Source organism: Corvus kubaryi, unplaced genomic scaffold (assembly GCF_017639235.1).
Source record: "Corvus kubaryi isolate FWS band 111438036 unplaced genomic scaffold, C.kubaryi_AGA036_p1.0 37395, whole genome shotgun sequence".
In the NCBI taxonomy this organism is placed as follows: domain Eukaryota; kingdom Metazoa; phylum Chordata; class Aves; order Passeriformes; family Corvidae; genus Corvus; species Corvus kubaryi.
Window position 1 is genome coordinate 7,258,067 of NW_024581134.1, and position 25,593 is coordinate 7,283,659.

The window sequence follows — 25,593 nt, forward strand, 5'->3', positions numbered from 1 at the left end:
GAGCACCCCAAGACAGCCCTAATCCTGCTGTGCGTGGCCAGAGCCCAGCGCAGGGGACAGGCAGGTCAGGGGACCGAGTGCCTCGTTAGTGTAATGAGCCAGCAGGAACTCACACTGGTGCCGTTCCAGTGCTGCCATCCAGCCTGGCTGCACAGCCCCCCTTCCACCTCCTGACACAATGCCCTACCCCACACATAGGGACTTTGTATGCTCCCACTGCACAGCACCACAGTGCCATGACACCCTGCGAGGACAGGGCTCTCCAGCTGCTCCAGATGTGCCCTCCCAAGGCCCACCCAGCCAAGAGCTCAGAAACAATATCAGAGGCGCAAGAACTTGCTCAACTGGAAGCCAGCTCAGGAAATTTTGGGGACACACCTCTGCTTTCCTCATCACAGATCTACCTGTTTGTTGATAAAGATCAAACCCCGGTGGGCTGATCTGCCACTGCTCACAGAATCCTTTGGGGTGCAAAAGACCTTTTGAGGTCAAGTGAGAGGTCACAGCTCCCATGGGCAGCAGTCTGTCAGCTCTATGGGACATGGCCAGCTCCACAGTAGCCAGCAAGCACCTTTCAGCAAGGGGATGGTTTCCCTGGAGATCCTGAAAGCACAAAGCAGGAGCTGGGACACTCCCCCCACTCCTCCTTCTCAAGGTCCCCGAGATCCATACCCACTTCTGACACAGGAGGATTTATCAGCAAATGTGCTGCTCTTGCATATTGATTTCTACAAAAGGGCATGTCAAACTACTCCGATTGGATATTCAAAGTTGTTTTTTTAAAAAAACACATCAGCTGTCAAGGTAAAATCACTTAATTACACCTGTCAGGTGTTTCAGAGGCTAATGTGATAATAATAGCAATATTCAGCATCGCAGAGCAAGGTTTCGAGCCTGCTGAGAAATTCATCTGACACTTAACTGCACATAGCCAAAATTACTCAAAGCTACTGAAGGCTGCTGGGACCCATTTTCCAGGGATGCACACACTGGGAATCACTGAGCAAAGCCTGAGGAGAGCAGCGTCACCCCCCCCACACTCAGCCAGGAGCATCAGCTGAGCTCTGCTCATTCCCACTCGTGAATATTCATTGTGCCCAAATGCAATATATCCTGAATATTAAACAGCTACTCAGGGCAGGAATATCAATCTTTCAGGAAAGCTGCCAGTTGCTTTGGGAACGGAGGGCTGCCAGTTGTGGGGAGAGGGACAGCACTGCTGCTCCTCCATCTGCGAGGGAGGCGGTGCTGGGTGAGCAGGGCTGGTGGCCTCGCAGCAGCCCCCCTGCGCCCCCAGAGCTGCAGGGGCACACAGGCAGGAGCACAGCGGGCAGCACGGCCCACTCCACTCAACCCTGCATCCCAGTGCTGCTGCCCAGCCTCCAGGTAGGGCTATGCTCTCCAAAACTGCTGGCTATGCATTTGTTTAAAGCAAAAATAGACTTTGTTTCCCCCAAATGAGGTGTTCACAGGGTGGCACCTTCCAACACAAGCAGCTTGAGACCCCTCATCCCATCCCAATGAGCTCTGCCCACCACAGCCTGGCTTCAGGCAGGGCTTGTCACTGACATGGCTGAAGTGCCAGGAGCAGAAAGAGGGAAAAAAACCCAAATAAAATAGAAAATGCAGCAGCCGTGAGCTCTCTAGAACCACAGCCATTGGATGGGGAAGGATGGAGGCTCGCACCCTCCACTGCCCCTCAGTGCAAGAGGGTCACCTGCAAGGGAGGCGAGCAGCTCAACAACCTGCAGCTGCAGAAGCAGGCAGGTAACCAGACCCTGCTGCAGAAACACAGGGGCTTTGATCAAAGAAGGTGACACCTGTTGTTTAAAAAGAACCTCATCTGCCAACCATCTTTCTCCCTCCAGAGACCTTGGACTCCAGTTCTGGCCTGCCATCTCCCAGGATATAAAGGCTAGAGATGAATCCTCCAGCTTCATCCCAAACATACTGTCACCGAGTGATTTTCACACAGTTTTATGCTTTCATTTTCCAGCTCAAGCTGCTCTTGAGATAGCAACACTGAAATCATTTTGGAGGCGAATGTAGGTTTGGAAAAAGCAAGAGATTAATCTAACCAACGCAGTTTTGCACTTCTGCTATCTCAGTATCTATAATAGCTTAGTTATTAGTAAGAAAAAAAAGGCAAACCCTCCCTAAAAAGATGATTTCTGGGAAGAAAAGAAAATTATCAAAGATCCCAGCCCTCAGCGCTGATTCCTGGCCCCTGTGACCTCCAAACAATCAATATTCAAGCAGGGATAACAATGATCTCTTCCAGGTGTCCAGTGTCAGCTGAGCACTCGCTGCTGTGCCCCTGACGGGGCTGAGAAGCCTGCGGTGGCAACCCTGGTGTGTGGCACAGGTCCCCCTGCTCAGGGAGGTCACTGGATAACAAACTAGCCCTGAGGTAACACTGGAAACACCCAGAGCTGTGGAGAAGCTCACAGCTGAGCAGGGGGTGCCCAAAGCCCCCCTGCCCACACAGCTGAGGCTGTGGCACCTGTGGGGACACGTGTCCCCTCCTGGGGTCCCCACAGCAGCGGGGGGTTCCAGCCTCCACCACCACCGACCTGGAGCGAGCCTTGGCTGGGGCTGCATCCCCTTCTCTCCCCTTCTGGAAATAAAGCAGCAAAAGCATCCCTGGTTCAGGGCTCAGGGGGCAACAGCTCTGACACCACCAGAGCTCTGTTCCTGCTGGGAACAGCCCCCATCTGCTGTGTGGGAGTCTCAGCAGTCACAACTGCAGCCCTTGTCCTCAGCTGACTCTTCTTGGTGTGAAGAAGTAGAGATATGCACACCAAAATTCCTCTGAGCCCCATGGCAGTGCAGTAAATTATAAATCAAGCAGCGATCTGTGACTCACCCTGCACCAGTGGGAACGCACTCACAGCTCCCAGGTGAACAAGTCCCACGTGGAAGCACGATGGAGGGTTTTCCTCAATTTTCTACCCTACCACTCTCCTAAAAGCCTTGGAATCACTACCAGCTCTCTGCACAGTTTGTCAGCACAGGGAGGCTTTGTTAATCCTGGTCTCACTCCCACAGCCCCATGGGAGGCAGCGCTGCTCTGACAGGTAACAGAGGATGGGTTTTCTACCTGGCTCAGGGCTCTCTCTCTATCACAGAGCGGATGTGTTACAAAACACCGCTTTTCTCTTTCTTTTGCATATTTACAGCCTGGCAATCTACAGAAGACTCAGCACCAGCAAAGGAAAAGCCTCCTCAGAGCTGGCCCTTCTGTCTCTTTAAAGGGAGCAGAGCTCACAGAAAAGCCACAGGCAGTGGCCAGTAATTAAGGTGAAGTCCTTTCTTCAAATACTCCTGCCACCAGAAATCATGGACGGAGGAGTCAGCTGGAGCTCTGCACACAGAGCACTCCTGCTGTGTCCCTCAGTGTACCCTGCCCCAGCCCTGGCACAGCAGCGCGGGCAGGACCCAGGCAGGCACCACAGAGAGGATGCTAATTGCAAGTTCCAGGCAATCTGAATTTATAATTGGCTGAGATTTCACTCGGCAGATAATGCACTGCTGTCCTGGGCACTCGCTGTATCTAGGTCAGGCCATTAGTTTTGCTCTTAATCTACACAGAGTTTTAATTTCATCTTTAATGTTGACTTCCAGCCGGTGAGCTGAGCCAGCAGACAGCTCTGTCACTGCCTGTGCTCAACATCTCGACCCCTCCTGAACCCACAGAGAGGGAAAACAAGCACCAACATCCCGATGTGCTCGGACCACTCCTGGCCAAGCTCAGGCAGCAGGAGCATCGGTGCTGTCAGGCTAGGGAATCAGAGAACCATGGAATAGTTTGGTTTGGAAAGGACCTCAAAGCCACAGGCAGGGACACCTTACACGGTCCCAGGCTGCTCCAAGCCCTGTCCAACCTCTCCTTGGACACTTCCAGGGATTGGGCAGCCACTGCTTCTCTGGGCACCCTGTGCCAGTGTTTTACCATCCTCATCATAGAAAACTCTGGGAAGTGGAGGCAAACCCCACCAAGGAGCCAGCCCAGTCCATGCTGCTGGGGGATGCTTCACCCACCACATGAGGGGCTGCAGGGGACAGCAGGACTGGCCTTAAATGTGCCATGTTAACTCAGGAGCACTTCCTGAGGGCACCTTGGCACCCCTCACCTCATCCTTACATCATCCCACGTCTGCCTCACCAGTGGGAAACACCACCAGTGCTTCATCACCCATTCTCCCTGCAGCTCTCCAGGTGTGCCAGCACAGCACTGTGAAACAGATGCTCCATTGCAGACACTCTCCTGCCCCAGAAGCTTTTTCTCTTCCCTCAGGATCTCTGCAGCTGATAACCCTTGACATGAACCTTCCCAGGGAAATAGAATGTCACTGCATCCATCCCAGGCACCCCAGCTTCAGAGAGCTCCTGGACATGATCCAGCACTCCATCCTCTGGCCCATCCTGCCTGGCATCCACGTGGTCCCTGCTTAAACCAAGAAAACTGCTCACTTAGGCCAGAATTGTAATTTACAACATAAACAAATGGAGTTGAACATGCACAAAATAAACCCATCACATACATTAAAGGGATTAAAGATGGTTCCTGAAACATCTGGAGGTGTATAATACAGTATGGATGGATTGCTGCAGAGCATTCACAGGAAGTCAGGCTGCTGTCACACGCTGCAGACTTCAGACGTAAAAACAGCTTGGAAGAAAGGGGAGCACTGGGAGAAGGTTTCTCATTTACACACACCAGTCCAGTTTCAGGCACTCAGCTCTCTAAAGAGACAAAAAAAATTCCCCACCAAAGATTTCTGTGGAAAGCACAGCCCTTCTGACAACAGGAAGTTACTCGCTTCAAAAACCCAATTTTCCATCAAAAAAATCTAACTTGAAAGGCGTTCCCAGCTCACTCAAGCTGCAGGATCAAAGCCAGGGATTAAGTGCATCTGCTCACTGCTGGCTGCCCCAGAGTGTTGCTGAGCTCTGGGAGTAGCCATCGAGCTCACCAGTGACGTCCTGAAGAGGGGACCGAGGGGCAGAGCCCTGCCGTGGGCACGGGACACAGGGCAGGCCCACGGGAGGCAGCAGCCGCTCCCCTGGCCGCAGATTCCCAGGCAGTGGCATCCTATCAGCACATACTTAAGGATTTCAACTATTTCAGGTACTTGCAGGAATTTTCAGCACTGCCAGGGCATCAATCCTGAGCAATTCCTGCAGCGGAGCTAGAGTGTCAGCAAAAGAGGCACCCAAACCCAGCCCAAGCAATGCACAGCCAGAGGCAGGGATGTGCCAGAGGATGAACCAGAGGAAGGACACACATCGAGGTCCTCTCCCCAGGTAGCTGTGGCCACCCTCGCCCCTGCTCCCCAAGCAGCTCCAGCCCTGCAGAGCTGGGCAGGATACAGAGCACAGCAAGAATGCTTCCAGCAGAGGAGAGCTTCCCTCCACGGCCAAAATCACTTCAGACTCGTATTGACAAGGGGAAAGAATAGTGTTCTGGCAGCCTGCGAGGCTTCCTCAGATGGATTTGCCTGGCTGGCACAGGTCGGATTGGGGAGGAATATTCCAAGGTTTTAATTTCTCTGCCCAGGTTTTATTGCATGCAAACGTACACGGTCATTGCTTTCGAAGGTTTCCAATTTGCTAATTGAGACATTTCCTCATGGAAAAAGAATGTCCTGGACTATGGACAGGGCTGCTGGCGCAGCTCCGCACACTGGGGGAGCTTAGGTGAGGCATGACTAGATGGGAGAGGGGCAGGCAAAGCCCAGCCTCCCCAGGCCCCATCTGGCAGCACTAAACCAAAGCCAAACCTGGTGGCTGGAACATAAGGAAGAAACACCCAGGACATCCCACCGCCTGTTCCTCCTGCCATCGGGGGTGTTCAGTCACAGCACCAGGCACCTCACAGCAGGTTTAGGGGAGTTTGGAGATGGGGAGGTGGGAAACCAGCCCAGGAAACTGGACATCTAGGAAGATTTCTTTCCAGGCATCAGTTTGTTTAACAAGAAGGAGGAAAAAATAATCTGATCTGCACAAAAAACCCCAAATGTTCTGCGTTTTTGCTGGAGTAATGAAGTATTCCTTCTGCCCTCAAAATACATGAGAGCAGAGAGAGTGTTTTGTTCTGAACATGAACAGGTCAAAGATCCAAGAAAAGCACTTCTGGGGCAGAATGAGCCTGGAACATGAAGGGAGAAAGGCCAGAGGAAGCAGCAGCTGAGAAAGGTGTGAGCAGGGTTCTAATGGGATCATGACTGCTGCCACAGCCACAGCCTCACCAGCATGACCCCAGATGGGACCTGCTGTAGTTTTTATCACTTAAAAAAAAAAGGAATTAAAAGTGTTTTGCAAGCTCATTCAGAATGCACGGGGGACGGGGAGGGATTTCAAACTTTATATAGGTCAAACACCATCCACACAGGTTCACACCGCATTCACAGCAACCTCAGCTCCCACATAAAGACTGAGCTTCAAAGTGCTCTGGAGGGATCCTGCGTCCTTACCTTCAGCTTCTCGAAGCGATCGCTGAGCGATGCCACTTGGTGGTCCCGGTGGCGGCCCACCAGTTTACATAAGGCACAGATGAGCTGGTCATCAGCAACACAGTACATGTTCACCTTCTCGTTCTCGTGCTCCAGGCACGTGAGTCCGCGGAAGTGCGCGTCAGGCACCGGCTCCACCAGCCGGTGGCTGGTGAAGGGCTTCTTGTTGGGGTGTGTGGCCCGCAGACAGCGGTCACAGTAGGACACCTCGCAGGTGATGCAGGTCTTGACGGCGTCGCGGGGCGGATCCTGCTCACAGAACTGGCAGGCGATCCTCTCGCCGGCCACAGACATGGTAGGGCTGTTGCGATAGGTCCTCTCACGGCGGCTCTCGCTGGGGGAGTTGGGGCCGCTCAGGGACGCCTTCTGGAAGCGGTCGATGATGTTCTGCAGCGTCACATTCCTCTTGAGGCCCTCCAGGCCCCGGTGGTTGAGGGAGATGACATAGCGGCAGGTGGGGCACTGGAAAGCAGTGATGGGCTCGATGGACTCGCTGGAGGAGCAGCTGGACACCAGGATGCGGTGGGCACAGCTGAAGCAAAGGCTGTGGGCACAGGGCAGCAGGAGGGGGTCCTCGAATAACTCCAGACAGATTGGGCAGGTCAATTCTGACTCCAGTGTTTCCATCTTTAGTTAACACAATCCTGATTCAGCATCAAAAACCAGGGAAGGCAGTCAGGAACCTGCAAGGAAGGAGCACAGAGATGTGAGACAGCAGCTACAGCTGCACTCCTGGGCTGCTCCTCTCCTCCAGCAGCAGGTGCCTGGGGGGTTGGACACATCACCCCCACAGCACCCTGACGCTCTTTGCACTCTGACGCTGTCAACTCCAGCCCAGCCAGGCCCCTGCAAGCGCAGGCTGAAGCCTCTCACTGAGGTGTCTCACAGCACACGGACAGAGCCTGGAGCTGCAGTGGGACAGGAGCCGTATGGAGGGGGCGGGAGAGGAGGAGCAGCAGCTCCTCTGACACCTTCCAGCCCAGCCAGAGCAGGACCTGGACCATAAAAACAGGACACAAAACCAGGAGAAACCACATGATTCCGTGTTTGGGTTGGTGTACGCTGCCAAGAGCGGGGCGGGGCCGTGCTGGCGTTCCACGCAGAAGGGCTGCTCTGCATGGCAGAGATAAAACTCTGAACATCCCCTCCAGCAGCTCCAGGCCTGCCTGCTTCTGGTGAAGGGGGAAAGGCAAATCAAGTCGTGGAAACTCTGAGCAGAGCAGGTCGGGAGCTCTTAACACGCCGTCCTGCTCCTTGCTTTTCCTGGCCATTGCTTTTTGGAGTAGCATGGGGAGGCAGAGCAGCGAAATTACAGTCAGCAAACTTCCACTACTGGCTGTCCTCCGCTGCACTCCACAACAGCCAGGGATGCCTAAATCAACTCCAGCTGGAGACAAACAAGCTGTATTTTTAGCTCCCTTCCCTTGCACGAGGCTGGAAAACAGCTCCCAGCAGGCGACTCAACCTGCTGCTCCCAACTCTAGTTTGCAGAGCAAACCAGGAGCTGCACCCCGAGTGCTACCCAGCAGCATCCCAGCGTGTTCCCAAGCAGCCATGTAGTGACATGGAACCAGATCCAGCCTCTCCTTTCTCACCCACAACCCAGTGCACGAGTGGTACCTCCTGGTCCCCTCAGCCCCAGCAAGGCAGGCTCCAAGTGATGCCTCATCACACACACGGCGCTGTCCCTCAGCATAGATGTGGGGAGAGCCCCATTCAGTCACAGCCACAGGGACCCCTCACCCTGGCACTGCTGCAGGAACTGACCCCGTGAGAAGCAACGTGGTGTCCAGTCCGGCCCCGTTCCCACCCCAGGAACACCCTTGGAGTGGTGCACGGGCTCTGCTTGGGGAGAAGAGGAAAAACCCTCTCCCCTGGGAGGGTGGGGAAGCCCTGGCACAGGTTGCCCAGTAAACCTGTGAATCCCTGGAAGCATCCAAGGCCAGCTTGGATGGGGCTTGGAGCACCCTGGGATAGTGGATGGTGTCCCTGCCCATGGCAGGAGATCGGAATTGGATGAGCTTTATGGTCCTTCCAACCCAAACCAGTCTGGATTCTATGAAACAGGGCTGTAACCAAAGGGGGGATGACCCAGCAGCAGGAGAGGGTCTGGCTGCTGGAAGCCCCAGGCTGCTGCCAGCAGCTGCAAATGGCACAGGTGCCACACTGGGACCTGCCCCATCCCACCGTACACACCAGTTCTATCACACCCACCCTGTCACACCATCTCTTCCCAATCGTCTGAAACAGGATTTGCAAGTGCCTGGAGGAGGCCTTGAGCTCTTCCTGCACCCGCTCAAGGGGCTTATAAAATAAATCCATTGGATATTTTGATACATTCATGCTGCAGCAGCTCTCACTGGCCAAATGCAGCCTTGCACGCACACACACACACGTTTTCTTTATAATTATTCTTCTTTTCCCCAAGAGAGACAGTGGAGAAGTAGCTGCATCCAAACAAGCAGAGGAGCACACGAGCTCCCAGCAGCTTCCTCTCCACAGCTCCCAGCAGGTTCCTGAAGCGTCGGAGCCGCTGCAGCCATGGGAAAGCAGCAGGGAGGAGACGCTCCTGGCCCTGTGCCTGGCTGCTTGCACTGTGCCATGCCTGCCCCAGGCCCCCTGGGCTCCCCCACGCCTGGCAGGATGAGGGGTCCCAAAGCACGGCGATGACACCCCCATCGCCACTCCGGGCACCTCCCGGCACTGCCCTTGGGCCCTCAAGCTGGAACACTTCCCACGCCATCCCTCACTGTGCTGGGCACCAGAGACACAGCAGCTGCCCGGCCCTGAGAGCCCAGCACCCCCTGCACCAGCCCAGCTGAGGGGGCACAGCCCTTCCCACCTCCCCACAGCACCCACAGATTCTCTCTGGTTAGCAAACACAAAGATGAAAAAAAAGCAAGGACAAGAACAGGATTTGTTTCATAGCCTGACCAAGACTGGGAAAAGAATTTAAAAATCAGGATTGGCGTGAGAGGCTCCCCAACACCCTTCCAGAGCCAACTGTCCCGTGGAGCAATGTCTCACACTCCCACAAGCTCCCACATCCAGCACTAAGCCTCACATGCAGCTCCACTGCTATCCAAGGGAAAACAATGTAAAAAGTTTAAACAGCCTTTGCTTTTGTTACAGAGGGACATTTGTATATTAACCTTGTTTTCCTTGCTGGGACAACAGCTTTCACCTGTGACATATCCAAGAGGAGCCTCAGGCTGGGACAGGAGCAGGAGCCCTCTCGGAGGTGTGGAGGAAGCACAGGAGCCTGCTTGAAGGCAGCAGAGCAGCAGGTACAGGAGCCTGCCCAGAGGTGCAGGAGCCCCTTGGAGGAGGGAGGGGAGCCCTGCTCATGGTGCTGCACCTGGCAGAGCAGCCATGCTGCCATCAGAGCCTTTCACGCTGCTCACTTTGATGTTCTCTTTGATGTCCAGGACTGACAGAGCACAAGGAATAGCTGATTAGATTAAAATCTGCTCTCTTTAGAGTCATTAACTCCCTAAACATAAGAGTTATAAAATAGTAACACTGTTTACAGACAGCCCCGTGTCACTTGTGCTCAAGGGTCAGTGGTCCTCTTCATGCTGGCCTGTAATGATGATGTGCAGCAGCAGCAGGATAACAACACATGACATCCAACCAACCATTTTTTGTGTTGATCTGAGCTTTGCCCAAAACCCAGGGGAAAAAAAAAAATCAATGACTAACAAAACAGAAGAGCCGTGAAGCCCAGGGTGGCCAGAGCTGAGGGCAATGCAGGGCCAGTGCCAGGTCCTCTGGGACACAGTGACCGCTGCTTTTACTTCCAGCCCAGATGGGCTCCAAAACCTATGTGCCAACCTAGCACAGGAGCGTGGTGAGCCCCAGGGGTGCTCACCAAGGGTTCCTGGATACAAAGGTTCCCCCACCTCTTCCCCCAAATTATTATTTTCACAATATCGAAGCCCTTCATCAACATCTCAAGCTCAGAGGTTCCTCAGGAGAGATGCAGAGGTTTGGCACCAAGGGAAGAAGGAAGGAGAGACATGGAAGGAGGGACGCTGCCCACATCACCCCATCCATAACCAGGAGGGGGGACACCCTGGTGTACATCACCTGAGGCACAGGCAGCCAACCCAAAATCCATGCTTTCCGCTCGAGGAGCATCCAGGCCCCATATTTACCTGTCTTCCATTTTATGTTTACCACATAAAGTTCCCTCTGGTCTCCCCCAGCACCAACCCTGGGCAGAGCTTGGCCAGCCTTCAGAGTCCCACATAAGGATATCCAGACCTGTTCAGACAAATGTTAATTCTGCAGGTTGGTATATTCCACACCAAGTATGATTATTTATTTATTTCCCCTCCCCCTTTTTATCCCTCTTTTTTTTTCCTTCCCCTCCCGCTAAAAAGCTCCAGCAGAGATTGCTCAGCCCCTTCCAAGAATGAGGCTTTAGAAGAGCTATGCTGCTCCACCCGTGCATTAATGAAAAAAGTAATAAAATATGGCAACCCTTTCCTTAATTGGCTCAGCGACAGCAGGATACAAAATCTGGGCAGCAGTTGTCTCTATGCTTTTTGTTGTCCTCGGGAAAATTAGTTCAAAACTGGATCACTGTGGAGGGGAGGGCAGAACAGCCCGTGCAGCAGCCGCATCTCATTCATCGGTTCCCGAGGAGCCCGGCGCAGCCCCCGCGGCAGCAGGGACCCCTTCTGAGCTCGAGGGGGACAGGTCAGTGACCCTGCACTCCTGCCAGCATCAGCCTTCCCAGCCAGCTTCCCTGAATCCGCCCTTGGCACGGGCCTGTCCAGGAGGAGGGCCCTAGGAGGGAACACAGCACCCCGCCGTGCAACCAGCAACAGCTTCTGACCTAAGGAAGGCACCCCAGGGAGAGGGGGGGCCGTCAGGCTCCTCCAGCCATTCACATCCAGCGTTACCTAATTTTTCTGTACTTTATTTGCATCAGCTGTGCATATTTAACACCAAATTTGAAGCTCAAAAGCCGCAGCCAGCACAGAGCATCCCCCAGCCAGGGCAGCACAGAGCACCCCTTGGCCACATCATCGCCCCTACTCCTCCCTCCCAGCACACCTGAACACACCCAACAGAACTTGCCCTGTCCTCCCACCATAATAACTCCACAAATTTGTCTGAGGCTTTCTGAAAATCCCAATGATCCGTCTCCCAGCTGCCCTCCCCAATCACTTTATTGCTGTACTAGTAAAAGAACACCTCCTGCTGCAGTTAAACTGGATTTCCCGTAGAAAAGCCAGTGTTGCTGTCCCTAATCCATCAAACTGAAGCAGCATTTCCGTACCAGCTTTAATTATTTTCCCAACCAATTTGCTTGGTGCTACAGCAAAGTTGCCTCCACGTAATTTCCACTTCTCTCCCTGCATCTCTTAGTGAAGGGCAGAGCCAAGAGGCTGCGTTCCCAGGCAGCAGCTCCCTTCAATGAGAGATCCCTGTCTGCTGGCAGTTCAGCTGCTTCATTTGTAAACCCTTCAGAAGAGCCACCAGAGCCCACCCGGCCCTGGCCACCTGTGCTCTTTAACTCCTTCCTTTGCACAGCACCTTATTCCCCCTGGGAATTTCACCTCCATTGCTGCCTTCACTGATGGGATGATCCCATTTTGCTCCATCACAAAGTCCCCTTACTCCTGAATGTCTCCTGTCAGGCTCCAATGTTGGGAGGAGCCCCCCACATGCTACTGGGTGCCCTGATCACCTCTGCCCTCACTGCTTGCACAACTAGTTTCGGATGGGGTTTTTCTCCCCCCCATTCCACAAAAGGGATTATTTCCCAATGTGTGAACTCCACACCAGCCTCAGTTACTAACATGCAGGCACGAATCCAAGCTGGGGTGCTCCAGCGCCACATCAGCACCCTGGTCCAGCACAACCCCCCAGCCAGCACTCCCCTCCCTGCAGCAGCAGGTCCCTGCACCCCTGATCCAATCCCTCCCAGGGGGCCCCTCCTCTGGTCTGAGGTGCTGCATTTCCCACCCCCACTTCTCTCCCTCTCCTCTCCGATAACATCTGTTCATGGACCAGCTCCAGAGACCCCACCACCCACTCCTGCAGGGATTCCAGTGGTTTCCACACACCCCAGGAGCCCTCATCCCAAAGACGCTGCCCCCGCCCAGCCTGCGCTGCCGACCATCCCCTCCTGCCAGCCCTGCAGCCCCATGCTTCCCATTGGTGTAAACGGCTGATAATCCACTCGCAGCTGGCAGAAATCCATGGATCCTCCACTGGTTCCAGCAATGCCACAAAACCTTCCCCCCTGCATCCACTTCTGATGAGGAACAACGAGCCCTGCTCCTGTGGGCTGGGATGTGGGATATGGGGAGGGCGCTGGGCAGTAGGAGCAGTTTTTGGGCCCAATGCTAAACATCAGCTACTGACATCAACTTGTCCAACAGGATTGCAGCATAGGATGAGGTACAAATGTGTTGTTATTTGAGTGGGTCACGACTGCAAAAGGACACAGCCATTGCCGAGCTGTGCTCCCTGTTCTCCCAGGCTGGTGCCAGCCTTGCAGCACATTATCGGGATTTCATGGAGATCTTGACCAGGGAGCAGCAGCAGCTCCAGGAGCTTGGGTTTCCTGCAGGCTAAAGCCTACAAGGTCTCCACCTCATTCACCTCCATGATGTCAGAGAGGCAAGCACCAAAGAAAGAAACTCTGTTTGATCTCCAGTGATATCCTGGTACAAGGGAAGATTTTGCCTGTTTTCTACAAACAGTGCCCAGGGAGGTGACAGCTCCTGGAGTGCTCCCAGAGGACCTCAGCACAGCATGTGTCCACCAAGGACTCCCAGGGGATGTGGCGTTTGGAGCCCTTGAGCTGCAGGGTGGATCAGGAAGGGATTCCCTGCAGTTTGCTCCCTGGCTCCTGCAGCCATACAACAGGAATCATGCCATGAGGATTCCTCATCAGCTGGAGGGGCTTGAAGATGCCCCAGGCAGCAACGGTGCACCGAACAGGAACCTTCCCCTGCCCTCTCCGTCAGTGGCCTGAGAGCTGACAGGACACAAAAGGCCCAGGGCACCTCTCCAGCCCAGGGCACCTCTCCAGCCCCTCCGATGTGGCAGGTCCCTGGAGCACAGCACAGCTGCTTCCAGTTCCAGGGGAAGACAGCAGCTCCCCAGGGTCCCCAGCACTTCCCTCCCCAATCCATGAAACCTGGGGCTGCAGCAGCCAGGCTCAGCCTCTGGCAGGTCACAGCCCATGGCAACCCTCTTCCCCACACACTGCATACGTCAGCCCGTCTGCCCGTCCATCCATCCCACTCCCCCTGCAATGCCCAAACCCACAGTCCCTCTGCCAGCAGCTGCCACCACAGCTCGGAGGCTGAAACCTTGGCTGAAGCTGGGGGGTCACAGCGATGCTGAGGGCTGGGAGGGGGGGCCGCAGCACTGCCAGGGACAGCTGCAGGCACTGGCTTTAGTGGGAGCAGTCCCACCTTCCCAAGGCCATTGCAGATGTGAGTGACCCCCTTCCAGCCTGAGAAAAGCAGCTGGGGACTGGGCACGCCACCAAACTGGCACATCCAGCACTCACAGAGCCCTGGCAGCCCTGCCATCCCCTGCAAATCGTCCCTCCCCTCCTGCCACAGGACTCCACTGCTCCAGGTCTCACCACAGGACTCCACTGCTCCAGGTCTCACCACCCCTCCCCTCCCTTACCTCTTCTGCAGCTCTGTGCTCTCCAGCTGATGCTATATGGCAGGCGAGCAGACCCAGCACTCATGTCTGCACCAGCAGCTCCTGAAAGCAGCCCTGCTCCCAGCTGGCTCCTGCCAGACCACACATGACAGCAGTCTTTTGATCTGAGCCCTTCTCCAGGCGCACCCTGTGGCTCCGCATCCTTCCCCTCTTCCTCAGCCACCGCCTGCAGTGCAGCTCCAGCCCAGACTCATCCCACCACAGCCAGCAGCCCCAGGCCCAGCAAGGATGAGGGAGGGCATGGCTGCAGCGGCAGCTGGTGCTTTGGAATAACCTTTGGGCTCCAGACCTCACAGCTCTGATCCCCCAGATGGATGCTGCGGAGATCATCCAGCTCTGCACAGAGATCGGTCCTGATGAGGAGGAGCATACTGCAAGGCAAACCCCTCGGTCTCTCCAGAGGCTGGAGCAGCAGCAGCTGGCTCCGGCGCTCACAGCCCCAGTGCCATACCAGGGGACTGGCATCCTTCAGGGCCTGCACCCCACGAGGCACACCAGGGTTATCCCCACTCCAGTGCTTCCTCCAGGACACCGAGCCCCAGCGCAGGACACTGCCACTACTCACCCACAGAGGAGAGGAGTTCAAAGAAGTGCAGAGACATGACCACAGCGAAGGCAAGGTTGGGGTCATGGCAAAGCCCACCATGGGAAACAGCCGGGGCACACGGACCCACACCTGGGAAGGTACCCGTGCTGCTGCCACGTGAGCATGACACAGCGAGGGGCCAGTGCATCCCAGCAAGGAGCTGGCCCCTCACCAGTGCTCCCCAGGACCCCTCCAGCCATGCAAAGGTCAAAGCTCTGCTGCAGGGATGTGTTTCTGGGAGATGGAATAACAACAGAACCTCAATCAAAGAAGGGGGGCTCCCCCTGCACGGCACAATCCCACCCCAGCGAAGGCACAGAGCCCGAGAGGGGCATCCCCCCACTGTGCCTCCCGACCGGCTCCGGGCACTGCCCCTCTGCACCACCTGACCCACGCTGGGTCAGGGACAAAAGGAGGGAAGGGACAAAACTGAATGAGGCCAAGGGAGCAAGAACGGCTCTGGAGGGGAAGGGAGCTGCTGTCGGAACCAAAGGCTCTGTCACATCCCTGCTGGCTCAGGGCTGCTGTGTGTCCTGATGGAGCTCCGAGGAGCACACGTGCCCCGGCACCACGCCAGCCCCCAGCCCAGGAGAACACACGCTGCCCATGCCACCGTTTCAGTCCCTTTTTGCTGCTCAGTGCAGCAGCAGGACAGAAGCAGCTCCGACCCCCGGCAGATCCCGGCCTCGCGCTGCGGATGGAGGCTGTGCAGGCAGCCCGGAGCCCTGTCGCTGTCCCGACCCGGCGCCCTCGCCAACCTCCCCACCCCAAAACGACAGATCGGCTGCACTTCCGACAGATACCACAGAGCCGGGAAACCCAAGGGCCATTGTGCTGCTCTGTGCAAGGTTAAATATATCTGCACAGCTCCTTGGGCTGCATTCCTGGGAGGCTGGAAGGATAAACAAGACTTCCTGCAGGAACTGGAGACAATGGGGGGATAATTAGTGTTAATGCCCAGTGCAGAAACAATGCAGATATTTTGGACTTTTACACCCTCCTCCCCCCACCCCCCAAAATGCTCAGAAAGAGGCACTCAGACAGGTGTAACTGGGCCACCTAAAAGAGATAAATCATTTAAAATGAGGGGAGCTGCCGCTGCCGAGGGTGCAGCCTGGGGCTTCACCATTCCAGGCTTCCAGGCACAAGAGGACAAGTCTTGGAGACACGTTTTTCCCAGAGCCAGCCCAGCTCAAGCTGGCCGAGGGGGTCCCAGCACAGGAGGTTTGGAGATGGAGCTTGCGCCCGTGCCCCAGCCGTGCCTCCTTTGCAGCACGGCACAGCCGGCGATGCCAGCGCTGTTCTGGATCAGCCACGGGCAAACTGCGGAGAGCTCCCGCACGGCTGCACCCCACGCGCCACAGGGACGGGACCCCCACGCCTCCCTCCGCAGCCAGCCTGAGGATGCCACATTGCTGTTCCTACAGTTACCTCCTCTTCATTCCAGAGAAGGCCCAACTAGGGCTTGTTTTCAAATCACAGCAATTCTTAATCCTTTTTCCTACCCCAGTCCCTTGGGAGTGCTCCGTGGACCAGCCAGATTTCCCAGTCCTCCTCCCGTACTGCGGAGTGACAGAGGGAGTGACAGAGTGCTCCCCGGACACTTTTCCAGCGCATTACACAGGTCATTTAAAGCCTTTCAGGACAAAATGCTCCCGCGCCCTGAGGTGACTCAAAACCATTAGCATCTCTTTGGGAAGGCCTCCCCACCCACACCACTGCTGCACAGGAGCACTTCTGCCCTTCATCTCAAAATAAAATACATTTATGAACAAAAAGGCACCAATTCCCCTTGACTCAGCCTCCCCCCGCAATATCCCCTGCCAAGGGGCTGCATCGCTAGAGAGAGAGGAGGAGGCTCCAGCACACAGAAGGGACAGGCAGAGCCACTGCCGGTCCCCATGTCCCATGCTCTGCTCTGAATGCCACCAACACCCACAGCGGTGTCCTTCACACCTTACGAAGCACATCAAAGGATGCTCCACCAGCAGTACCACACTGCATCCTCTGGGATCAGCCCCAAGCTCCCTCCCCAGCCACCCAGGAGGGGTTTCCTGAGCCAAGGACACCAGCACAGCCGTTCCAGTGCAGGACATGGATTCCCATGGCTCATGCCAGGATGGGGATTAACTGCTGATGGCAGGTCCAGAGCTCACACAGCCAGGGAAGAACCATGCAGCTCACCCCAGCACCCCATGGATCAGCCTGTGGCAATGGACCAGGGAACAACCCTGAACCCTGCACAGGCTGCACCCCAGAGCACACCAAACAAAAGTCCACCGTCCCCACCCAGTTCCTGGAGGACCTGGACCGTGCTGGTTGCCTCCATCACCCCTGTTCCTGGCCAGCCCCACCACGCTGCATCTCTCCAAAGTTCTCCTCCCAGCTCTGAGGGGCAGCCAAGGTAATTTTGGCAGCGCGCAGGAGCTGCGGATCTGCCTGCCATCCCTTTCAGCTCTGCTCAGCTGCAATTCAGGAGACAAAGCAGGTAACTACAAAGGTAATTTCCTCCTGCCATCCCGCTCCCTCCCTGTGGGCTGCCGGAGGGAGGCAGAGGCTTCTGGCGACAAGAGGCACGACAAGAGGCACGGCACAGACAATACCTGCTCTCATGCACTGACGAGTTCTTTAATGATCTGAACGGAACCAAAAACGTTCCGAATTTCGCATTTGTCACAATCACAGATGATGCCAGAACCTCGCTGGGGTTTGACACACCAAGGTGCCTTTGCCTCCTAGAGCATCTGACACTGCTGGTTCCCTGTGGGACACCGCTGCGGCTCCAGGGACAGAGGCACAGCTCACAGCTGCTGAAGAATGACAAGTGCACACAAATTCCTGGGGTGCTGGTGGGAGCATAGCACTCTGCAGGGTCACTCTGGGACTGACCACAACAGTGGCCAGAACCTGGGGAAAGTACTGACAGGGGCAAAAGAGTTTAAAAAAAGAATAGCATTATATATACAGATATACATTCAGTCTGGCAGGCCCATGGTCTCCCTCATCCAAGTGCTGGAGCACTGAGCAGCTTTCCAAGGCCCCTCTCCTGCCCACTGTCACCCCCACATGCAGCAAGGACACCAGGCCAGTGCCAGAGCTGGGTCTGGTCCCATGGTGGCCCTGGCATGGCCAAGGGGCTGTGAGGAGTCCCCAGCCCTGTGGCACCTCCCTCCGTGACACTGGTCACCCTGCCACCGCTGAGTGACCCCGCAGAGCATCTGAGTCACTTCCCAACGTGCAGGGGCACAGCTGTAATGCTGCGATGATTATTCATAAGATGAAGCAGCTAAACGACTTCAGGAATCAGATGAAAGTGATGGAAAAAGGCTCAAAGATTAAATGCCAGAAAACCACAAACATGTCACGTGGAGACAGGACAGGGAGGTGACAGCACCAGCACCCCTATAGCCTCCTCTGATGCCAGCCAGAAGCTGGGCTCCTCCTTTCCCAATACAACGGAGCTGCTGACCAGAGCAATGTCCTTCCCAGAAATTCAGTTTCGCACTATCTGCAGGCTCTCACAGCTGGCACAAGGCAGCCCAAATGCTGGGAGAGCAAGGAGGCCAGGAAGGATCCGATCTGGATTTGGGGGCCAAGAAGAAAAATCACAGAGGATAAAAACAAGGAGACTGTTCCTGGGAGAGGCCAGCCCTCATCAGGGAGAAACCTGAGAATTCCCAGGAGAAAAGCAAACCGGAGAGGCAAAGCACAGAGAAGCGGGGATCCTGGAGAATGCCAGGCATGGCTGTGGGGATCCCAGAGGACACATCCCCCCATCAGCCACAGAGGAGAAGGAACGTGACAAGGAAGAAGACTCTGGAGGGTTGCTCCTCACCAAGTCACGCAGCTCAGCACTCACCACTCTTCTGCCAGACAAACCCCATCCTGTTCTCCTTCCTGCAGGCACACAAACGCTGCCAGCACCAGGGAGCAGAGCAGGAGCCACTGCAGCCAGGGAAAAACCTTCAAGCTAAAAAAAAACCTTAAAGCATGTTTCTGAGAGGGGAAAACAACACAGGCAGTGAGAGACACCGGCAGAGAGCACAAGGCCGGGTCCCAGTGGAGTTTCTGAGCCGGCCGGGATCCTGGCTTGGTGCTCCAGCCCCTGCACTCAGCATTCAGCGCCAGGAGCGCCAGCAGTGCTGCAGGGCAGCGAGGGGGGGAGAGAGAACCCCAGGCAACACAGCGCTGCCAGGGTTCCAGCCGGGCTCGGGAGACGCCGACGTGCGCAGAGGCTGCTCCGGGGACGTGCTCCCCACGGCTCCCCTGTGCCGGCTGCAACATCAGCTGCTTAAGATAAACAAAATGCCATTACATGGCCTGAGCCAGTGTGTTTCTGCAGCAGGCCAGAGCTGTGGGATGCCTGCTGCACCCAGGGAGCATGGCACTGCGCTAGCACACCGTGCTCCTGGGTGAGAATTCACTGGGGTCCACAGCGGGCTCTGGGGATGGGGCTCACCTGGAGCCAGCTGCCCAGGACCGTGACCTGCTGGGTTCCAAATACCTCCATAGACTGAGACTCCAAAGCCTCTCCAGGCAGCATTTCACCAATCTCACACTTTAAACACCCCACATTTTCTCCCATGAGATCTCAGCCAGATGCAAGGAGGTAAGAATAGAAGATGCACACACCTCGTCCAAATCCACCAGTACCAGGGCAGCAATCACCAGCAGCCCTGGCTACTCCTGGCTGTCCCACCAGGGTAAAACCCCTCGTGCGGGACTTCCAAAGCCTGGATCCACATCTGCTCTCTTGCATGGGAAGCAGGCACAGTGCTGGGGCTCTGGAGGACTTGCAGGAGGGATGTGAAGCTCCTGTGTCTCTTCTTTCCCCACTGCATGGAGACTGCAGACCCCTGCCACCCTCATGTGCCTCATTCCCAAACCATCTGCCTCCAGCCAGCGATCAAGAGAAACTGCTGAGAAAGAACCCAGAGAGCAGCTCCCACATACCCCAGAACCTTGGACACCCCAGGCAGCACAAGCACACAGCCAGCAGTGCCACCATCACAGTGTCACACTGGGGCTCAGCATCAGCACGACAGGGCGGGTAGCAGCCTGAGCCAGTACAGCATCCAGCCAAAACCCCAGCCTGCTCCTTAAAGAAGTGTTGAGCCAGGTCACTCTGCAGCTCAAAACCCCCCAAAATTCCTCACCCCCAGGAGGCGCAGGGGGCAGTGAACGAGAGCAGCTGCCTACAGCCCCATACCACGAGCTCAAAGGCCACTGCTACCGCCCCAGCTCACCCCTGCTCTGGGTTCTTGAGCATCCTTGAGACCACCCTTCCCTGCCTCACTGCACTTAGTCCTGTTACACAACGAGGTTTGTGGGGTTCTTTGAGGGCCACCCACGAAATGCATTTAAGCTGCTCTGTGTCTCTTTGAAAAAGAAAGCTAATTTACTCCTCAGTATGGCTGCTGTGCTGCCAGGGGATGCTGCGGGCTGCACCTTGGAGAGCGGGCACATCCCCACCTCCCCTGTGCCCCCACAGATCTTCTCCACATAACACCAACTGCCCTGGGCCTGAACCCTGCTCCAGCCAGGCCTCTGCCTCCTGCCTCAATGTAATTTTTTCCCCTTCAGTCAACCAACTCAAAATTGAGTTTGTGTATTAAAGCAAAATTTAATTTCTAGGCCATTATCCCAACGTGGTGTAGTTCCTGCATCTGCAGAACGAGCAATAGGCAAGCAGACTGAGCAGTTCATTTCCCTCTTAGACACGAATCTCAGTTATAAACAACAATAATGACATTCCGCAGAGGCATGGAGCCCTTTCATTTTGAATCCCACGGAAAGTGTGTGAAGCTGGGGGACCCCAACGCAACTGACACATGGAGCTGCTGTACGTGTTCCTGCACGGCTGCAACACACATCCCTTGCATCTGCCCTCAGAGTCTCAGTGATGCAGCAAGTTTTCGTTTATTTCTCACACTGCTTTTTCACAAGCCTCTGGGTTTTCCTTCTCCCCCTCTAGCAGAGTCTCCAGACAGTGAGACCTATAAAATACACAGTTCTGAGACCTGAGAGCTTGCAGCATCCAACTGCAACATCCATAAAAAAATCCCAGAAAAATCAAAAACTCCAACTCTCCCAAACAAACAAAAACCCCACACAACTCTCCCCTCCCTCTCCCCCACTTCCCTTCAGTCACTCTAGTCTTTTGAGAGCAAAAAACTCAGAAGCAGTTTAACCCACACAGTGACAGCAGCGTCCCCATTCATTCACAAGCCGCTCTGGCTGAGATTCCATTCCAACTGGATCCCATCCACACCCTTTTCCTGTCCAAGAGCGGAAATCCCACGGGAAATGCCCCAAAGGAAGCAAACCAGATGCCACCACCCAGCCGGGAAGACCTGGCGGCGGTGTTGGGCTCCTGCAGCAGCTCCTTACTGGGACCTCCCAGCCAGCACAGCTTCAACAGTAAACAGAATCAGAATCACCAAAAGCCTTTTCCACTTTGATTTAAGAGACTCCCCCAGTTCAGCACAGTCCAAAATGCTCCTGGACCATGCCAGGGCAGCCCTGGCTGAGGTGGGGGCAGACACAGAGCACACCGGGCTTCCCCACACACCTGGGCAATGGGGGACATGATGGCACCTCAGTGGTGCAGCGTCCCCTCCCCAGTCCTGGGCTCTGGGAGCAGCCACTGGTGTAGCACCAGGGGACATTTGGGACAGCCCACATCCCCTATGAGCAAACGCACACAGAAAGGGACATCATGTCGGGGGAGGGAAACGGGGACAGGGACATGATATTTAGGTTGAACATCAGGAAATGTTTTTTCACCCAGCAGGTGGCTGAACACTGGACAGGCCCCTCAGGGAAGTGGTCACGGCCCCAAGGCTGCCAGAGCTCAAAAAGCACTTGGACAATGCTTTCAGGCAGATGATGAGATCCTTGGGGTGTCCTGCCCAGGGCCAGGAATTGGACTCAATGCTCCTGATGTGTCCCTTCCAACTCAGTCTATTCTATGATTCCATGAGAGGGATGACAGCAGCACCAAAACACAGGGAACGCCCCCAGCAGAGAGATGTCCCCTGCCCTCCTGGCACCCAGGGCACTCCAGGTTTGTTTGCTGGGGGAGGAAGCCAACCCACAGTGACACGGGGACCAGTGAGCTGCATGGAGGCTGACTGGCACCACCGAGCTGAGACTGCATGAAAAGGAGATAAAAAGTGGTCCAGCCTGACCCCCCCACCAGCCCCGGCTACACCCCAATTTTTGTCACCCAGCCCCATCCCCACACTGGGGTGGTCCTGGGGGCCAGCTACCCACTTCTCTCCCCTCTGTGTTGACGGGCATTACTGGGGGCTGGGGGCTGCCTTCCCCACAGCAGTAAACAAGGGCAAGGGTGTCCCCACCCTGGCCACAGGACCCGCCTGGCCCCAGGGCAGGGGCCCAGAGTGGAGGCAGAGGGATGGACTGCCAGCAAGCACAATCGGCTGTTTCCTGAGAAAGTGCAGCTCACAAAAGGGGCAATTCTGCCACCGGCCATGCTCCCTGGGAAGGGGCTGGGATGAAGACAGGGGAAGGGCAGATACTGAAGCCACCACATCCTGCCGACGCTGGCAGGGCCCCACCACTGGCGCCCCAAAAGCCGGGGCTGCAGCGTGCCTAGCTCTGCCCCACGTCCTCCCAAGGATGACACAGCCACAACCTCGGGGCTCAGCACCGTGCCCCTCCCTGCACCCATGCATGAGAGGCAGGTCCCGGGGCCGCTGGCACCAAGGTCCAACCCGAAGTTCGCAGCACTGTGTAAGAACACACGCAGGCACCCAGGATCCGAGGGGTGAGATGCTCCCTGCATGCCGCTGGAGCCCCCCGCCCTCGCACAGCACAAGGCGCCTTTCAGAGCCACACAGACACACCATTCTGCCACTGCTGACCTCCTTGCCCTGGCATTTTTGGGATCCAGGCTCCACAGTAGCGAGCGATGGCGTTGGAAGCAGCAGCTTGAGGCCGGTCAGCAGCATCCCCACGTGTGTGCTCGCTAATCGGAGGGGCCGCTCGTTCGCACAAGATGAAGGTACAGCCAGGCACTCATTAGGCTGCAACACACACTCGCTTTCCAGGCAAAGAACACTGAAAACAAGGGAAAGCAGCAACACAGGCTCCAGCCTCCCCAGGGCTTTGCCCCTCCCCAGGAGGGAGCTCAGGGGAGCAGCCACAGACCCTCCCGCCCCAGTGAGAGGAGCACCAGCCTCAGAAGGGTTTCGAGCAGGCAAGGCAGGTTTGTTACAGAAGGTGTGTTCGTTACCGGCAGCAGCAACTCCTTCTAGAGGAGCAAAATAATCACACTGCCCATCATCTTCATTTAATGAACCAGCTGTGCAGCCTGCAGAGACAGTTCTGGTTCCAGCATCTCTGATGGGACAGCCATGGTCTCTCCAGTGACCAGCCTTCAGGATGCACCAACCCCCTAAAGCCAGGGGCTGACCCAAGGGCTAAAAGGCTCAACACCCCCCTCCCCACTACAAAAGCCTCGACTGACGGCTCAGAAACCCACAGAGACCCCAGGAGAGTCACAGTGTGGGTTTGGAAACACCTATCCATCCCTAGAGGGGATGTAGCAGGAGACAACGTAATCCTGGCTTTAAAAGTAAGTAATTTATCAATCTCATAAGTCCCAGGGCCGATCTCACCCCACTCACACACATGCCCACACACCGACACACGCCCCTGAGCCGTGCCTGTACCTTGGAGGCCAGCGCAGCTCAGCGGGTGCACGCTGTGCGAGGCAGGGATTTATCACCCACTGCAGCTCCATTTCTTTTGCAAAGCAGCATTTCCAAACCAGGCAGGATGCAGGCTGTGCACGGGCACAGCCTCCCAGCCGCCATGGAAGGCTGCGCAGGGCACAGACCCAGCTCTGAGCGCAGCAGCCGGCACACCCAGGGCTCTGTAAGCACCTGCCTTAACCGAGACAGCTGCTGCTGTCGTTGGCATCAATTCATCCTTCCTCCTCATATTCCTACTGCACTTAACTGTCTTTTCCCAGGAGCATCCTCAGGGAACATCCCCTCAGTGCGAGAGCATTCCAGCACCGCTGCTGGGCCAGCCTCCCTCCTTCCCTCCCTCCGTGCCTTTTATTACCCCTTGGCCAGGGGCACAAGCCAAGCACGGAGCCTCGAGTCTGCTCCTCGATGGTGAAATGCAGCAGCAACAACCTCAGCACAGAGCCCATGGCACGCGTGGGAGCGGAGGCAGCTCCACCACAGCCCCCCAGCACTGACCGAGGGTCACCACACGCTGCTGCAGCAGGGGGCACAGGAGAGAAGGGCACTGCTGACCACATCGGAAGGGTCAAGGAGCAGCTCGGGCCCACACTCAATGCCCTGCAGGCAGGCCGACAGGTCGGTGGCACCTCCCGGGTTTGCCAGACGCTGCCCGACGAAGCCCCTCTGCCACCTGGGAGCCAACAGTGCCCTGTGCTCGGCTGCCAGCTCCCACCCGGCTGCGGCAGCTCCTCCGGCAGAGCCGGTCTCCTTGAAGCCGCCTTCCGACAACACAAGCTGAGCCGAAACCTCCGGGCTGGCTGGGGAGACCTGGGCGACAGCCAGGAAGGGCAGGAGCCATTAACGCCGGCGTGTCCGGACTTGAGGGAATGACGGAGCAAGCAGAGCCATCTGCCCTCTCCAGAAACTCCGCAGACCGCTGGGCAGAACGGCCCTTCACCCCACTCCAGCCCTTGCCAGCTGTGCTCTAGCCCTGCCAGCTGTGCACATAGGGGCAATAAACCTGCGGTTCGGATGTTTTTTGAGGCAAAACACAAAAATAAAGCGCGAGGAAGAGGTGTCACTCGGGCACGTTTTCCAGCAGCTCCACAGATCCTCGGCGCAAGCGAACACACTCCGCTGCCGGCTCAGCAGTGACACCCGAAAGCGCGGGCAGTACCCCGGCAATGTCTCCCGGCCCCGGGGCACCGGGGGCAGCGCTGGCAGACCCCCCGCACGGGGCTGTGTCTCTCCCCTGCGGCTTCCGAAGCGGCGGCCACGGAGCCCGCTGCTGTTTAACTTCACGGCCCGGGAGTTTATCAGATTCCAGCCGCGCTCGGGGAAGGGGCGTGGGGGGGCCCAGGGGCAGCACGGGCCCCGCACCGGCTCTGCGGCAGCGACGACAGCCCGGCACCACGAACCGCCGGGATCCGAAGTGCGGGCACAGGGCTGGGCGGCGGGAGGGATACGACACTCTCCACTGTAAAACCCGGGGCGAGGGGGAACGGCGAGGGGAACGGCGAGGGGAACGGCGAGGTGGGCGCGGGATCCCTAAAGCCGCGGGCAGGGAGCCGGGAGCCGGCGAGTTCGTACCCACTCCGCCCGTAACGCACCGCCGCTCCCCAGCAGGACGGCTCCCGGCGACCCGAGGGACCGGGAAGGCCGCGGGCAACCCCGAGCGGGGACAGGCCACCCGGCTCTCCCCGCCAAGCGGCGGAAGGTGCCGGGGCGGGCTGGCAGACGCAAACGGGGGAGGCGATTGGGAGCGGGGGGAGCCAGCAACGGCTCCCGGGAGGGGCGGGAGCCCCCAGCCCCGGCACTTGCTGCGAACCCGCGGGAAGGGCCGCGCCGAGCGGCCGGCTCGGTGCTTCTTCCCGCCCCGGTACCTACCGGCGGGCCGCGGCATTCCCCCCGATGCTGGTACCTACCGGCGGCCCGCGGGAGCCCCCACGACACGACACGACACGACACGACACGGCCCGGCCCGGCCCGGCCCGCCCCGGTGCCCCCGCCCGCCCCGGTGCCGGTACGTACCGGCGGTCCCCGCGACTCGCCGAGACCGGCAGACCGCGCC

General features: G+C 56.8%; 1 protein-coding gene across 1 annotated transcript in view; it reads right to left on the reverse strand.

Moving 5' to 3' along the window:
* The window catches only part of MID2 (midline 2), a 64,978-nt gene extending 39,456 nt beyond the window's left edge, over nt 1-25,522 (reverse strand). The window contains exons 1-2 of the mRNA XM_042039941.1: nt 25,448-25,522; nt 6,477-7,198 (exon numbers count right to left, since the gene is read on the reverse strand). Of these exons, the coding sequence (XP_041895875.1) occupies nt 6,477-7,142 (666 nt within the window). The 5' untranslated portion in view covers nt 7,143-7,198; nt 25,448-25,522. The remainder of the gene's footprint in view (nt 1-6,476; nt 7,199-25,447) is intronic.
* Nucleotides 25,523-25,593: the final 71 nt, after the last annotated feature.